The 18,103-nt window shown below is 40.9% G+C and overlaps 1 protein-coding gene across 4 annotated transcripts in view; it reads left to right on the top strand.

The window, feature by feature from the left end:
* The window catches only part of enox2 (ecto-NOX disulfide-thiol exchanger 2), a 195,663-nt gene that overhangs the window by 95,830 nt on the left and 81,730 nt on the right, over positions 1 to 18,103 (top strand). For all 4 annotated transcript variants that reach the window (XM_047585232.1, XM_047585235.1, XM_047585231.1 and 1 more), the window contains one exon: positions 16,059 to 16,205. In XM_047585232.1, the coding sequence (XP_047441188.1) occupies positions 16,059 to 16,205 (147 nt within the window). The remainder of the gene's footprint in view (positions 1 to 16,058; positions 16,206 to 18,103) is intronic.

Below are 18,103 nucleotides of genomic sequence, written 5' to 3' on the forward strand. Positions count from 1 at the left end.
GCTCTGGCCAGGCAGAGCTTTTGGATTCTCACCGCTCAAGCCAGAATTAAATTGGGTATGAATTTCAGACATCTGGGGTGGCAACGGTGGGCTGCCACCAAAGGCACTGATAGGGGAAAACTGTATTCAGTACAGTAAAGTTTCACTTCTTTCAAGTACAACTGTGTATAAGTAAGACAGTGTGACTCTGTATAAAGATGGCAGCCTAACTAGAGCTGTGAATGACTGTGATATGTTTTTCTTTCCTCAAAAACATGGAAGTGTAAAGTAACAGGAGATGGAAGAACATGTGACAATGAAGGAGTGCCAAAGTTTCCTGGCTCTGTATATGGGTGACGATTTTCACTTTAGGAAATCAGCAAGGAACAAAGGCCTGCTAGTAGTATTACAAAGCACTGCTAGTAATGTCATTTAAGGACGTTACATTAGCTGAATATCAAGGAACAGTCACAGTGTCATATTGTCTGTATTTCCTATGTGAAATACTGTTGGGCATTATCATTGCTTCGAGATATCCAGAGTTCATTTAAGTGTCAAATATGTATAATTCATGAACTACATAATACATGAGAAAACATCAGATTCTAAGAAAAAAAAAAAAAAAACAGGCTTTAGAGTGAGCGTGGCAGCTGCTTCTCCCGTTGCACAAGTACTCTATTGATTGAGAAGGAGATTGCAATTGATTGAGAGAGAGACTGAAATCACTGAATCACTCCAGTTAAAATCACACCCTTGCTCTCCTATTTCAATGATAATGCATTGTGCAGGGGGTATGTTTATTTTTGTTGAAAACATGTTGAAGAATAGCTGGAGAATTTCTTGTGTACGAGTACAAACCGGTGCACACAATTCTTTCTTTTCCTTTTTCTTCCTTTTCCGCCGCATACTCAGCCAGAAACAAATTTTATACTTGTAATTTTGCGCTTTGTTGTGTTGCAGGTACATGTAGAAATGGAGACTTCGCAGAGACCTGCACAACTTCTCCATCTCACAGATTTATCTCTTTAATCTTATTAAAAAGGAGACTAACTTGAGGAAGTTGTCCATACAGGCTATACAATATCAAATCAAGGAAATGCTGCCCTGTGAACTGTGGTTCTGATGCTAAAAAGCTCGCTCCCTCTATTACATTGTCTAATGCATTAGATCTCTTAGGGGATCTATACTTCAAATGGAAGTGGGACTCTTTATTCATTACTTTGGTTGACTGGCCTCTGCTGGGCTTGGATGCTTTCTCTATGGTTGCTTAAGTGTGATCTATAAGCTTCCTAATTGCCTTTGTCCTGATCTCCGTCATGACCAGGCCATTTAGTGTCTGCAGAGGTCATTTCCTGTCCTAGTTCTGTAATATTCATCGGGAAGACTTTGGAAGCACTGCGGAAGATATTCTTGCAGTGTTATCATTTAGTTTATCTGGTAAGCGATCAAAAGCTATTCCCTTGAGAGATGGCATGGAATGTGCAAACAGCTGGAAATGTACAAGTGATTTCAGAGAGGCCAGCAGATGGTTAGTCGAGCACCCAAGGCTGCCATGCTACATTTGTGCTCCACGGCTCATGCGCTGTGTCTGAACGAGCTGCGAAATTATCGATTAGCCGTGGAAGTGTTGGTCTATGTCGAGCCGAAACTCTGGGAACTGACGGATTATTGACTCTGACTTTGTCTTTGCTCATTTTCAGTGACAGTGTGAGACTGACTCAAGATTTGAGTGTTGAGTGGACATATTGTTCCTCATCCTCCAGCTTTGACCTGCTGCTAACTAGCTGACAGCCTTTTTAAAATGTTTGCTGACTCATTGTAACCGAATCGAAGAGGCTTGTCCTTTTTGGCAGGGAACGAATTAAGTAGCAGATTCTTCAGACAGCTGATACTCTGTTGTTTAGTTTCTTGCTCTACTAAGAGTACACAGCAATTACATAAAGCGGGATTTGCATATTTTGTGATACATTTACAGTGTTATTTTTGACGTTGACAAATTGCAATAAAGCATGGGTAGTCAAAACACACTCTGAAAAAATAACAGATAGCTTGGTTTATTTACAATACAGCCAGCTTTTAGAGCAACCACTTAAGATTTATGTTTCAAAAAGCAGTTTTGGCTTCCGCACAAAGACACCAGTCACAAACTGTGTTTTATAATGACTCTTCTTGGCACAGGGAGATGAGCGTCGAGGAGACTGATTTGACGAAGTAAAGCTGTGATCGAATATCAGTGGGTAGATGTGAACACCCTTTCTTGAGTAGCAGCCTGCACATTTAGAGTGGTGCAACACTCTTGATTTTTAGAAATAATGTTATTAACAGTGTCTCTTTGTCTAGAGTGAAAATAAACATAATTAGCTCCCAGAGAACAAGCTACAAGTATAAAAACTAAACATATTCTATTTACAAGTACACACATCTGCCAAAAGCTGAAAATCCTATTATGGAAGAACCTGAATTAAATCTTTTAGTAGATAATGCCTAAAAAACAGTATTATAGATTAATCATAGATTGTTTTTCCTCATGTTGCAGTTTGATTATTTGCGTACTGCATGAAATGTGGTGAATCCATGTCATTAATACACTCTTATTGCTTATTTACAATTTTTTGATGGGTGTGGTCGAAATCTTAACCTAGCCTTAACCCAAACCACCATTTTTTGGTGTGCTTTTGCCATTTCGTCTTTCATATTAAGAATTCGTTGCGTCACTATTCTTTCTACGGCGTTATAATTGCCTGGTGAAGTTTGCACCAGGGAGAACGCTACAAAGATTATTCACTTTACCCTTTGTCACTATGTCTTTAAATGAGTCATCTTGGCTTTAGCGTGCATCAGTGGAAACCCAAGGCATTTGAATAAATCAAATAAATCATTGTTCCAAAGAGGGTGTTTACTTGACTGAGTGCAACCCATCGTGACCCCAACTGCTCCCAGCCTCCCCAAAGTAAAACAAAGATGTTTTGCGCTCTTGTGCTTCACTCTGGCTATTTGCTTTATTTATACTTTAAATTTAAGCATGGCAGCTTTTGGAATAGATTCTCTCTGACTTGTTCCCTGGTTATTACAAGAGGAGGTTTCTCTTGCTTCACTGAATAATTCCTTCTGGCACATGAAAACCCTCTTTGCCACAAACACCTTCTCTCCCATTTTCCGGTGACAAAACAGCAAGAGATTTCAGACAATGAGTGCTGACATTTCCTGCCACAGGGTCCATTAGCATTCTCATGTGTGACTAAATATTGTTTTTTTTTTTTGCTTTCAGAGCTCCAATTGTTAGCGTCTCTGTACATAGTGAGGGAAAAAAAATATAAAAAATAAAAAAATCAGATCCGGAATAAATCTAGGCTGTTTACGTGAAAAATATTTTTTTCTGTCCCATTGGAAAAATTTCTACTCCAACCTGACTGTTTGCTGGGACTCCAAATAAAATGATCTGATAACATCCACGTGCTGAAATTCCCCAAAACATAAAGAATATAACGTTGTAAACTAAAAACTTCAGTGTCCCTACTCACATCAAATTCTGCTCCGCCCGTCTTTCTTTAAGCATTTGCTGTTTTGCTACCTCCGCCAATTTCATCATTAGCCCATGTATGGCAAACATGCACAGACAGAATGGGTTTAGTCCACCTAGAAACAAACTAGCAGATCCAGTGTTTATATGATCATTAGGCATGTATATTATCTTATTCAAAGGACTGCCAAAAAATTTGCACCACCCCTCTCAATCTGAATCCAATCTTCTTGACGACTGGGAAAGTCTTTTCTGACTGAGGTGCATGAGGGGCATTTTAGTTTTGATTTGACTTTTATTCTATATACTATATTTACGTCCATGAAAGTGTAGTTGAAGGAGCCACTCAACTCGTAACGACGTACCCTAATCATGCATAACATAATGACCACCTTCCTAATATTTTGTAGGTCACCCTTCTGAAATCAGTTGTGACTCATCAGAGAATGGACATGGGCCTTCTGAGGGTGTCCTGTGGTGTCTGGTAACAGAATGTTAGTGGGGGCCTTTGGGTCCTATGGGTTGAGGGGAGGGTTCTCTGTGGATCATCCCACAGATACTTGATCAGTTTGGAATCTAGTGAATTTAGACGCCAGGTCAACTTATCGAACAATGGCGATCTGGAGAAAGACACTATTGTGGTGTATCTTTGGAGCTCATCTACTGCATCTTATTATGGTTCACTAATTTCCCCAAATATGTTAACCAAAGGACAGAAGCACACGGCTGTAAATTATTACGTATAGGTTGTAAACAAGCTCGCAGCTTCTCCGCTTTCCAGAGAAAAAAAAAAAAGAAAAGAAAGTGGTCTCACACAACTAAATGTAGCCACAGGCTTGAAACAAACTAGTTTATATAAAGTGTAATTAGGCCATGGTTAAAGTGGTCATTGCTTTGGCTAAAGGACTTAAAGAAACGGCTTCATGTCAAGCTTCATGTCACACAGAGTGGAAATGCACAATGAATAGCACAACTGGACATATTGACACAAGCTTAAACAGTCTTTCCAAGAAAGCATGATGTGGCACTTTACTGTGTGAAGAAAAAAAAACCCAGAAGTACTTGTGAAAAGAACGAGAAAGAGAGCCAGAGAGACATTTTAATTGCTTTGTCCAGCTCTGCATCATTAGAGCACTTGATTTAGATTTGAACCTATTTTTATCCAAAGTGCTGAATTGCAGCAATTATTTTGTGTGTATTCATCATTACTCCCTAAAACTCATTGTCAGAGCAACTTTTCCAAAAAACGTCTGCCATAACACTGTCTGGCTTGAATTCAGTCGCACAATTTCTTCTTGATCCACAAGTGGAGGCTTATAAATAGGCACGACTCGAATAGCTGCCACTAGGCTGCCTATAGAAAGCAGCGGTGACAAGTGAAATCAAACCGAAGTGAACCACAAAATATCACTGATCCCTGCACGCGCGATACCGTGTTCCTAGTTGTCAAGTTTGGAGCAGGGATTCAGTTTTCACTGTTGCAACTATAACTAATGAAAGCCAAAATTGTATGCTAATCAGCACATATATTAATGCGACATGTGTGTCCCTGTTAGATCGTGATCAGCATCAGTTTCCACAGTGAGGACCAGAATTCAGAGCTCGGACTCCTAAAGAATGACAAGTAGCCATCTGGTAATTCTTCTCCCCAGACCTGTTCGGTAGCTACATCCCAAAATAGCATCAAAGGCAAAGAATTGTCTTTTGAAAATGGGCTATAGCATCTAGAGCTAGAGAGATCTCACTTGAATTGTCGCTCAGGGGGTCTGACGCATTTGGATCCAGATTTGGTCGTTTCGGGGAGGGGAAGAGAGAGAAAGCTGCACGCGCAAGACAAACAACCCAAACAACCCAAACAACTAAGGAGCACTTTTTACAAGTATTAATTGACACACAAGGGAATAAGGCATCTTATCTGCTCTCCTCAAAACTAAGTGCAGCCTCTGGGATGTTCTGAAGCGTGCTGACAAGGTGTGGGCGTGCTTTAAACACGGTGCGCGGAAGAAATCTGTTCAATCGCGGCACCAGCTGAGTCAAGAAAGTGAATTATTGGGAATGGCCATGAGTTGATTTAGTCAAATGATTCTGATCTGCACACTGTTTTGTAACCTGTTGCCATTAATTCCCTATCGACTGTCACTGGCGTCAACTTTATTCATTGTGACTAAATGTTCTTGGAGAAAATAATTAATCAAGAATGAAGGAGCTGCAACAGTTCTGTAACACACTTTGGCGTGCTGCCCTGAACACCTTAGGTCAAAACATTGTTTTAAAAAATGACCACTGTCAATGCTCTAGTGACCCCTGAACCAAAAGCAAAGTACAGGCAAATGAGCTGGAAAATGTGGGAATGAACGTGAATGACAGATTTACAGTTAGCGCTAGATTCAGATTATTTTATGCATCGTTTCTGCCTTTCTTTTGTCTAATTTATTATAATATTAAATCCAATATACACCAATCAGCCATAACGTTCTAATAATGTGTAGCGCCCCCTTTGCCTCCATAACAGTTGTGAATCATCAGAGAATGGACATGGGCCTTCTGAGCTGCTGTGCTGTTCTTCATGTTTTTTGAGTCGTTCCTAAACCAGTCTGCATGCTGCTGGGGATGGTTGCTGCCATCATAAAGTCTCATTGCTATGGGGTCTAGGTGGTTGGTACATCCCTAAATAACGTCAACATGAATGCCAGTCCAAAAGTTCCCCAGCAGAACATTGAATTGTCACATGGCCAATGTTACTCGATAATCCTGTCAGCGGTCATCATGTTGTGGCTGACTGGTGCGTAACACATTCTTTGGATCTGTGTTGAATATGTCTTTTAGAACTTTGAAACATATTTTATTGGAACAAAGGACCATTGAAAGACATACGGTGGACTCCTCTAGTTGAAGGTAAAAGGTTGGAGCTGGCTCCATCTTGAAGCTTTTAAAAGCTTGTGTCGACGTCGGCAGCTGCTCATCATAAATCTGTCGTGTCCTCTGTTTCAGTCCATTCTGTCACAAGAATAATATATAGGTAGCGTGAACCAAATTACAGAGCAGCTGAGATTTCAGAACAGGCAAGAACAAGCTGGTAATGGTGGATGGCAGATGAGAGGGAGTAGAAAAGCATAATTAACAGAACCCTGCATTTGACCAGACAGATGGGAGGAAACAAGAGGTGGTGTTCATTAAAACGGCTGTAAATGAACAAGCAAACAGTTCCAAAAAAAAAATGATGATGTACTGGCGGTGATATTGATTTTCACCTTCAAGGAATACCCATGTTTTTCTGTCGCAAGAAACAGAGATTCCATTCAGTTTTTTAGCTGCTTATTTTGAATTCTTTCTGTCAAAGAGTGCACACGTAACCTGGGACCTCATAGAGCTTTGAGTTAAAACTTCTGATGTGAAGGACCTCGGTAAAGAATGGCCTTGCAATGTCGAGCCAAGTGTCCTTTAAAGACGACGGCCATTCACAGCTGTTGGTGTGCATGCTCGCACACGGCCACACCTCTCTCAGCGTGCCAGTGTTGAGGTAGTTTGGAACCAGAAAATGTATCATTTGCCAGTTTTCTGAAACATAAAAACGCATCAACATAGGCTGAACAGACAGCCTCAATGGCTATTTTAAGACCAGCGAGAGTGTTTCCAAATTCATTAGCATTAGAGTGCCAGTGGCAGTCATACTGCATGCCATGCTGTAATAATGATACAGCAGTTGCCCACATAGTCAAGATATCCTTAGTACCGCAGCCTAATTGGTGATGGCTTGATGTGACCATACCCTGCATGCATTAAAGCATTCGTCTTTCAAAGGAAGGGACAGATGGTGAGGTCTTAGCATTAGACTGTGCCTTCCTTGAGGACAGTAAAAAAGAACAGGTCTCTTGGGAGAAACTTAGATTTTGACTTCCAACCACTAGAGTCTTGTAGAGTTGTTAGTCCATGCATTGCTCTCAGAGGACATTGCGCGTGCATGTGCAAGCTAACGTGACCTTATCAGATGCCGTGTTGTCTTGTTAACACACACACACAGTTGTTAACTCACTGCATTGCAGAAAGGGCGAGGGGCCTTTGACAGTGGAAAGCGGATTAGACTGCAAACCAAAGATTCTTAGTGAGTTTAATGGAATTGAGATGAGTGGATGGGAGATTTAAATAAATTAACCTTCAGTGAATTCCCAGAGGCTCGGAGGAATGACAGAGGGGGTCTGAGGAGGATTCCCCCCCCCCCGTCACTGATGTAATGAATAGTCATGACATTATTATGGTGGGCTAGTGCTCTAAGATTGTGGTTGAAGTACAGCCGAAGAACAACAGTAGAGGTATTGGCGAACGTAGGAGCAGAACACAATGATGCATGATCTTTGCACTGAGTGTGCTTCAACTCCATATGCCCATGTGCCGGCAGAGTTTATGTCACACGCAGAGCAGGGGCAAATTTGTAAACGCACAATGAGATATTGCAGCGCTGGCGTCATTTTGAAATGCCATCACAACAACTGGGAATAGATTAACCTTTACCAACCTCCAATACCGAAGAGCATAATTCTTTCTACGTACTTATCATGATATTAGTCCTGATTGGTGTCGCTGACATTTACTTAAAGATGCAAAATATTCAGGATATTCTTAGCTCTGTTTAGTAGTTCATATGTCTTGGAAAACTGGAATGTTTACCCTGTGTTCACTATTTCTTATTTACACACTATTTCCTCCGACAAATGCATAAACCGCTGAGCAATCATAGTTAGCATAGCATTAAACCTTTAATATCTCTAAAAGTTAAACTGGGTTGTTTGATTAATAAAAATACGCCGTGAATGATTGGGTTGCCAAAATATGTGCTGTGCTTTTCACACGGCGCAGTACAAATATCGATTTCGTGCACACGTAGCGGGCGACTGTGATGTCTGCTTCATCTGTCGTTTATACAACCGGGCTGACAGGTTACCCAGCAGAGATCCTCGGTCTGCCTTGATTTGACGGGTCTCTATGGAAACAGTCAAACTAAACAGCAGCATCTTGTACCACCACCCGTTGGTGGAGGACCCCATGGGTAACATTGTCACTGTGCTCCTCTGCGTTCGCCATAATCAATTCTCCACACCCCGAGTTAGACGCCGAGGCTTCGCCAGCACAGGCTGCTGTCTTAATGTTTTTTAATTGTCTCTTGTTTTAATTAAAGCCGAGCTCTGCCATTTCTTTTCAAGGCTGTGAGCAGGTATTGTGTAAACATAGCAATTAACTTCTTCATGGATGCTAAAATTTGGAAATTGGCTCCCCATGCGTGAATCATGTCAGAACTAGGCAATTTTAACTAAAACTGATTTGCATATCCGGGAGGGATAGGCTACAGACTATTAGGGTTTAACCCTGTCATCAGGAAATGCAAGGGACAGAAACAAAGCAGGATGTGCTCAACCATTAATTTAATTTGTTGTAATGAGTCTGACAGATAATGCCGTTGTGTATGAAATGATACCGTGTATTCTCCACCAGTATGAAGTGCCTGTGGTTTTAACTCCTCTTTGTCTTTGCTATAAATACACAGGAAGTGAAAAGCTTGGCTAATAGTCTCTTGAAAATACTACAGCTGCCTGGCATTCTTTGCCATCCCCTGCTAAGCCACATCAGTCAGACACCTTGTTTATGCATCTGCTAAGGGCACTCATAACTTCACAGTCAGCTGCCTTTTTAGGAAGCCCGGGGCTCTTGCCCACCGTCCTGGTCCAGAATGTGTTCTGTTCCTCTGACAGCTATGAATAGAGTAACATCTCATTTCATTGTGGTGACTGATTTACGCAGAAAGGTTTTTAGCGAGGTCTTGCGACGCGGTTTCATCAGGAATCTTTCAGGTGACCGATGGCTAATTTGAGATCCTGTTTGTAGACTTGCCAGATGCCACCCTGCAACCCACAGGGTCATAGCCTGTGACTGTCACATTTCTGTGGCCCACGGTGGCCAGCTTCGCTTTGCAGCGATTGCAATGCAGTGTGATTCTTGAGCGTTATCAGAATGTGACTTGTGATCTGCATAACTAAAGTGTTATTTATATTTCGTAATGGAGAATGTGACCTCCCTTTCTGTTTTGCTTCTATTATTCTAATGTTTCTGCCACTATATGGTCCCTACATGGTCTGCAATTTAAACTGAATTTGAATTTAGCTTCAAAACTATTTGTCAATTGATAGAAAGTGTTGATAATGTTCCCCTGCTCAAATGTAGAAGAGAACTATAGGCAAAGACAAAACCAGCAAAACTGATTCATTTGCTGGTTCCGGATTCTCAAGTTTGAGCTTTTGCTGCTTTTCTTTATTTCTTTAACTCTTATTTTGATAGAACAAGGAAAAAATCACTTTTGAGAAATAGGAATGGCCATTATATGAACCCCAGCACATCTTGGGTCAATTTGCTCCAAAGCAATACTGTATACCAATTATTGTAGGTACAAAGTCTCTTGTCTTTTTCTTTTTCTTTCTTTTTTTTTTTTGATTGTCACAAAGAAAGCTGGTTTGGCTTTCTTAATGATCCTACTATTGTTCCCATGTATGTAAAGAGGGATCAAAAAGACTCCTGGCTAATCCAGAAATGGATCAAAAGTTTTAGATAGTAAGTGAACGTTAGGTGACAGACAGCTAGTAGCCTAGAGGCAGTGTCCTCCTGTCATTCTATCTTTGGCATAACTTTAAGCGTTAATACGGTTCAAACGGATGAGTTATTTAAGAATCCATATCACTGAAGTTCTGAAGTTGCCATGAATGCCATGAATATTAGGTGTGTGTTTACAAGCCTGTGAAAACATGTTTGTTTTTCAGTAAAGTTGACATGGAGCTCCGTAGAGACTGATATGCTTTTACAGAAGCAGCCAACGCCCGTCCCTGGAACTGCAATTTTTTTGCATTTCTCATTATCTTCATTTTTCGAGAGGTTGCCGCTTGCCATTCTGATGAAAGTCTTTGTTCATTCCCAGCGGATTCCTGGCGTACACCTACGCCATTGGTCGTGCCTCTGTGCCGTTCACTGATGTCGGCCTGGGTTTAGATCTTGTGGGACTGAAGTTAAGAGAGAAGGGGATGTATTGTATGGCAAAAAAAAAAAAGAATTTCAAGCAGGAACTCTTGACGTTTTCTCTTTAATGGGACAGTGGCTCTGGGAGTTATTGCTCCAGTTTTGTCTCCTGAGTGAAATTTGAGCATCATAAATAAATATTTTCCTTTTTGCAGCATTTATACTGTCAGGTGCATCCAACTGTGTGCTCACAACCTCGCAAAACTAAAGTGTTTGTGGAGCCATTTTTCTGCTTGTGTCTTTGTGTATATTTGTCTTGTATCTTTGTACATGAGAAGCATGGGAATCAGTTCCTTCCAATTCCCTTAAGTGTTTCCCTTAAGTGTTCCCTTAAAAGTTTTTGCTATTTGCTATTGTTGACAGGAGCGTCTTTGTTTCTGTGATTTGGACTATCACAATGTAGTGTGCCACCGTCTGGCCCTTTGCCTTGTTCAGACGAATGAATGTGCAGTAGTCCACACAGTCTACAGAAGTTTCTCACTGCTAACTTAGATTAATAGTCCTCTGCTTCGGCCATACACCCACTAATGCTCTTCTTCAAAGTGTTGTGCTGATGCACATTTCCTTATGCTCTGCATTATTAATGTCGTACCATTGGGTTTATTAGCTGATAAGAGTTAGATTAAGAGCTACAGGAAAATTACACCAGTACGTTGGTAAGAGAATCATTACAGCTCAGTGCCATTGGAGTTAAAGCTCCGCTCTTTGCCTGAAAGATCACCGACTTGATCCCATCAGCTGCCAATGATGCAAAGTCATTATTAAAAACAAATTACAGAGTCATTATTTAGTGGCTCTCTTTCCATAATACTGTGTTAGACCAAATGTGATTACATATATTCTCTGTAATTTGTTTAACTGACTGAGACCGTTGCTTGTGTATGTCATTTGAGATGTGTGCTGCTCTCCTGCAGCTTCAAACGCTGCAAATTAATTGAGATATTATAGGTTTTTTTGATTTGTGAGTCGTGAAGCTTTTAGAATTACAATATATTTAATAATACTATTGTGTTTGATGTGTTTTCAGTCATTCTAAATTAAACACACTGGAAAGGAGTATCTGAAAGGCAATGAATTAAAACTAAAAAAAGCAAACATAAGCCACGCGTTCACACCACTCAGTTTGCTGGAATGTTGACTGAGTGTTCTGCTTGTGAAAGTAAGTGATTTAAGGTTTAAATCATACAACGGTTAATAATCATCAGACAGTTGTGTTTCTGCTGAAAGTCCCATTGTCTGATTGGAAGAATCGAACTAATTGCTCCGTCCTGGCTTAGTTACCAGTTACCAGTTGAGTGTGTTATTGACCCATTTTAACATGAGGACACAGCCAGCACACGCTGTTCCACATTCTCTCAAGAAATTCACCATGTAGGTGCACCAAGGCAGGTAAATGGTATTTTAATGACCCACTTACTTTCACTTCATATTCTAATGGTCCTGTGCCTTTCCTGATTTACAACACCATTACTGGTGCATGCTTTGAATACTTCTTCGATACAAGATCGGGTTAGAATCCTTTGTGATATTTCTTGTATCATGTCTTGAGGTCATAAAGTTTGTCCCTCGGTTTACGGCTTTTGTGTTTGTAATTTACTCCACGGCCTCTCCGTCCAGTCTCCTCCCAGCCTCCTGGTATTTATTTTCCTCCTCCCCTGGGGAGTAATAGTCACTCACATTGTTCCACCATCTGGCCAGATGTTGAAACTTAAACACTCCATTCATCACCATACAGACATACGAGTAGCAGCGGAAATGGAGTCGATGACCCGGCAGAGACGGTGTTAATATACACGGGTTTATGCCCACACTCGCAGGCTCTAGTCCTGAGCTCTGTTCCCACCCTTCGTTTTTAAACCAACAAGGGTTGTAGCTGTGGATAACTGTCCACTGACTGCTCCTGAACACTGACTCACACCCAACCAAGTTTCTGATGTGTGATAAAATAACAGTGTATTGCCACAAGCTTATTCGGACTGGATTTTCTCCCCTTCTGCCCCGAGGCTTTACAGTGTGGCATTGCTATCACTCCAGCTAGATGAGGTATCTGATTTCACATAAAAAGCCTTCCCCGCACTGTGTAATGTAGCTCTACATCGGTTTAAAAATCACACTTTGGATTTGAATCCTTTGTCAACAGGACCAGACACCTTTGTACCATTTTTTTTTTTTTTAAGAGGTCCAGTTTTATTCTTCAAGGTTATAAAATCTTTTAGATAAGCTCTCCACCACGGGCAAAAGTGTGCTCCTTTCTTTCATCTTGGACCGTGCTGACAGTGTGACCACTAAAGCTGAGTGGTATTTCCCTGCCAGCTGTTCAGTGTCGTTTCACTCTTTCCATGGCTTGTCTTCCTGGGAACTCTTCCTGCCTTTCATGACTGAAAAGGCTGTCTCTTTGAATGAAGAATACGTAGTGGAGAGTTAACACTGGCACAGTAATGGATTCATTTCACTATCCAGACTCGGTCGTCTTAAAAGAAATGTGATGAATGGATGCTGAGCAGAGATCAACTTAAGAGATGTGTGTCAGTGTTCATTTGTTTGCGCAAAAAGAAGATCCATTTACACTCCGTACTCCTCGTATCTAACCCCGCCCCCATATGTCATTCATTTCAATGCCTTTACTTAAGTCGTATTGTACCTGGATTGTAAGCATGGCTTTAAAAGTGCAGTATTCATGAAGCTCATCGGTCTGGTAAATAGTGAAGTCACTCATGATAATGTGCTGGGCTACATGTAAACATATGCATTTTATTGCTGTATAACACATTTAACTACTATCTAATGGCAGGGGATGAATATGTGTAATTAGAAGTGCGGAAAATAACACCCAGAAGCCGCCACCGATACTGAATGGAGCTTTTTGTCCATGGCCCGACGTAATTAAATTTCTACAGCAAATGGACAATCAGTGTTTGTTTCTACTACTTATTACTGATGACCAACCTGCATGATGCTGGATAATACACAATCTTGGCTTCCGGCTTTCATCTCTGGCTCAGTGTCTGGGGAGGGAACGTCGTAAGCGTTAAGAGAGTAAAGCTGGGGACGCGCAATACAACCATCACAGTCTTTACAGATTTTGAAAAGACTAGGAATACACGCAGACCGGCTTCAGCAGACGTTTGTATGAAACCCAAAGAACTGAAGATCACACATTCAACAGCTGTGCCTCACTGCGTGATTTGCCAAACCAACTCTGATGCCATTTCCTGGGTCCACCCTCTCTTTTTCATTGGCTCCTGGAAACACGTGCTTGTAATTGGATCAGAAATCAGTTCACACTACTGGATTGCTTGGCTCAAAACAGTTAAACATGTTTGATTGACTTCCCCTCGTACTTTTTGTTTTTGTGCCAACCACCCATGCCAGTTGCCCCCAACTACAGACTAGTGCAGATTTTTCCCAACTGAGAATATTGGGTAGAGTCTGGCAAAAAGAAGTCTTGTAGTGTGTCTTCAGCTTAAGCAGAAGTGCGCTAGAAGGATGGGAATCCTGTTCTGTGCTACAGATAAACCTGGCTCACCTGTCCATGCAGGTCTTCAAAGGTTGCTTGCCATGAGCTTCGTCCAGTGCTGTGTTCACACTTTTATTCCCTGGACTATATGAGGTTACAAAATCTGCTCTGAGGACACCTCTACTTCTCCTTTCTCACATATGAGACTCACTGTGGCTTCTTAAGGTACATTATAAGTACTATTATGAGTACTATTATAAGAGGAGTCACATGTAGGTTAGCATGCTACCTACTCAGTCAATAAGCATCTTTGACATAACATACACATTTCCTGTATTTTCACAGATCTTCTCTGTGAAAGAAAAAAGCAAATACAGTACAAACTGTACAGACATCAGTATCTTCAGACAGCACCTTAATAGTTGGTAAAAAAAAAAAACACAATGAAATAGTTTAGACTGTCTATTCTCTCTTTCAGCTGGGGCATGTTTTGTCTCCATTTTCTTCTTCTTTCTTTGTCTCAGTTGTCATATGTTGTTAAACTGCTGATCAGTCTTACTTGTGACTGATGTAAATCATGGAAAGAGAAGCCACAGATGACATCATTCGGTCTAGCGTTTCATGAAAACCAAGAATGCAGCTGCACTTTAATGATTTTTTTTTTTCTCTAAAATGGTAGCGTTAAAACTTCTGCTACAAATCTCTTGTAATGAAAGCAAGATACAAAAAGGATTACAGAGGGCAGTTTAAATGCCTGGTAATTATGACGTTGTTGGGATTTAATCCAAACTGATTGTGGTCCTTCAGACCTCTGGTAGGCCACAGCAAAGTGGAGCTTCTGATCTGTTGTGCCGTGGAGGGAAAAACAAATCTGAACACAAAGAAATGTCATGAATTTTTCATGAATGTAGACCCAGCTCTGAATTATAAACAAATATGACCCTTGAAGAGCACAGATAGCTGACGCATTCAGCAGAAAACACGAGTTAAGTCCATGATTTATTTTAGTTTTTATTACTTTGAGATGTAAGTTTTTTTTTTAAGGACTAACTGATCAAAATTGAAATCCTGAGTGAAACATTGCCTCATATCTGTGCTTGTTTATGTTCTTATAGTACAGACCTACTTCATCCCAGCTACTTCAGTGTTCAGGCTGAATTCAAGGAGGTACAGTGCATTAGATTCTTAACAGTTAACAGCATTTGTTCAGACAAAACATATTGAAAATCCTGTCTAGGTGACACTTGCAGCAAATGATTTTTAGATTTACTTATTTTTATAGTTAGAGTTTTGCTTGTTTAAATTGACTCTGACTAGAAGAGACAGTAATGAGTGTTTTGTTGGTGTGTCTGTGAATGCACAAAGTATCGATTCAAATGTCAGACAACTACACTATCATTGTCCGTTTTGGCTTGGGAATTATTTCCACAAATAAAATAAAATCCTTCTGCTGAGAAAAAGTCTCAATTTTAAAAGTGTTTTCACAAGTTTCTGACTTGTACTCTCGCCTAGTATATAGATTTTAACATAACATTTTGTTCTCTTAAAAATCCGATAGTCGAATATACGACAATCAGGCATAACACTATGACCACTTTCCTAATATTATGTAGATCTTCCTTGCGCCTCCAAAACAATTTCTTCTGAGGGTGTCCTCTGTGGATCATCCCACAGATACTTGTTTGTTGTCAGTTTGGGATCGTGTGAATTCGGAGGTCAGGTCAACACCTTGTCCTGTTCACATCAGTCATATTTTTTGATTTGTTCCTAAACCTGCTGGGCTGCATCCTGCCGGTGGTGGCTGCTGCCATCAGTGACCAGGTCCAGGTCCAAATGTTTCCCAGCAGAACATCATTTGACATCATATTGTCAAAAGATGTTCAATGTTATTTACTTCTCCTGTCAGCGGTTTTAATGTTGTGGCTGGTAGGTGTACCTTAACCTTGCAGACCTGCTATCTGTCTGTGGATCTGTTGCGGAACTTTTCATCGTATACCACGATGAGCAGCATTTAATATGTGTCGTTCTGTGTTTTCCATCGTCCAGGACTCAACGCTCTGCCCTTTGATCCATCAGCCAACAACGACCCTCTCCAGTTCAACGGTTCCAGCGCACCACTGGTGACTGAGTGTCCTCCCTTGGAAAACACTGCTGAGAGCAGCAAGAAGAGGAAGAGAGCCAGCCTGCCTCCAGGTACTGACAACAAGTACTTCCAAGTGTTGCATCACTGCTGCAGAATTACTCTATGGTCACAAATTGTCAGTGTTTTGCCCTCAGCCCTGACAAATTCTAAATGTGTAGATTCTAAACTTAAATCGAGAACGCCTCCCTCACTCTGGATAGCTTTGCTACAACAGCTAGATTTCTTACCTTGAGATTCCCCCTTTTTCTTCCTCCGCCAACCTCAAATGACTGCGATGGGAATTGTTGATAATCCTATTATTTGGAGCCAGTGTAGGAAAAAAGTAGCTTAGTTCAGTCTTTGTTGTTTTCGATTACCTTGCCATGTCCTGAGGCTTCGGTTGTCGGGTCTGTTTGGAGGTCAGGAAACTGCTCTGCTGAGTTTCTGTGTGTGTGTGTGTGTGTGTGTCTGATTGTCTGTTACTGCGCTAACACCACCTGCCAGTCACAGCCCTAACACGCCTTCAGGTTTTGTACATAAACACCGGCCTGTCACAGGAGGAGGGACACTCCAAGAGAAGATGCGGTAATGTGTGTTTACGTGAGAGTGCGCAATAATTAAACAGTAATTTGAGTGACAGCTCGCCTGGTAACGTGTCAAATTAAAGACAGACTTTCTAATTAAAGAATTAAAGAAGTACTGACTAATGAATTGCTTTGTGGAATGAAGAGGGCCCTTAAGACAGAGAGGTGTTGCATGTTCTCCGCATTCTTGGCCGTACTAATTGGATTGGATTAATACTCCACATTAACAGAGCCCTAATCGACCGTTCATCTTTTCTCCACATCCTCACATGGATGAGTTTGCGACTTGATAACGTTTAATTTCATTTTAATTTGCGGGCCACATAAACCTGTGATTGGGCAATGTGTCATATACGACTGTCATTCAAATATTCATTGTCTGCACACAGGAGGGACCGAGTGTTGACAGCTGCACATAGTTTGTTAAAACTTTCCTGAGATGAATCCGAAACGCTAATTAAATTCCAATTTATACTTCCAAAGGTTTTCAGTGAAGGCACCCTGATCCGTCCAAACAACCTCTTACACCAGCTTTACGATAAACAACCTCAAGCGTCGAGTGTTTCGCAAAATCCCTCCAAAAAATGTGTATAGTTGGGCCGTGCGAATGTGGGGACCCAGAGAACCAGGCAGTCTTTCTCAGTGTCGGATTCTAATTTATTTATGAGTAATGAGTTCTCACTTGTCAAATTTCCCACTATAGCGCTGAAAGCCAAGTATCCTACAGTCATAATATCATTAGTGTAAAGCAAAATCACTCAGTCAGTACAGCCAGTGCAGTTTTTCTCTGCCGTTGTCATGGCAGAAAGCGAGAATATATTATGTCTGTTTTTTTGTCATATTTTTTTTACCACCAACAGTGACGACGATGAATATAGCTACAGTTTTTGTATAATGAGGGAAGAAAAAATAACCGCGAGATAAAACAAAATAATAATTAGCAGCGCATGAAAATAGTAATTCCTTCTTCTCCGTAATCCTGCACCAGTTAATTCGTTTGTGGCGTTATCTGGCGTGTTTCTATTTTACCTTAAACCGTTTCTTATCATATGTGCGTTAACTACATGAGGTCATAAATAAGAGAATATTTGTTTTAGCCTGAGGAAATTCACCTTCATTGAACGCTATCTAACATCAGATAGCGTTGTGCGATGCAGGGGATTAACTGTCCGTAGATACCCGCGGTGCAGTTTTTTGCCATAAGCTCCTGATTGCACCGCCGCAACACGGGGCTGATGCACTGTACATGATTAGTCCAGATCATGCTTTAATCATGTCCTCCACAGTAATTATTTTACATTTCCTTTCATTTACTTGCTGATATAAAATGACATTGGGCGACACGTCTCACATCTTCCGTTTCAGCGTTTCACCTCGTATCCTTT

The sequence above is a fragment of the Mugil cephalus genome, chromosome 5 (assembly GCF_022458985.1).
Source record: "Mugil cephalus isolate CIBA_MC_2020 chromosome 5, CIBA_Mcephalus_1.1, whole genome shotgun sequence".
Taxonomy (NCBI): Eukaryota; Metazoa; Chordata; class Actinopteri; order Mugiliformes; family Mugilidae; genus Mugil; species Mugil cephalus.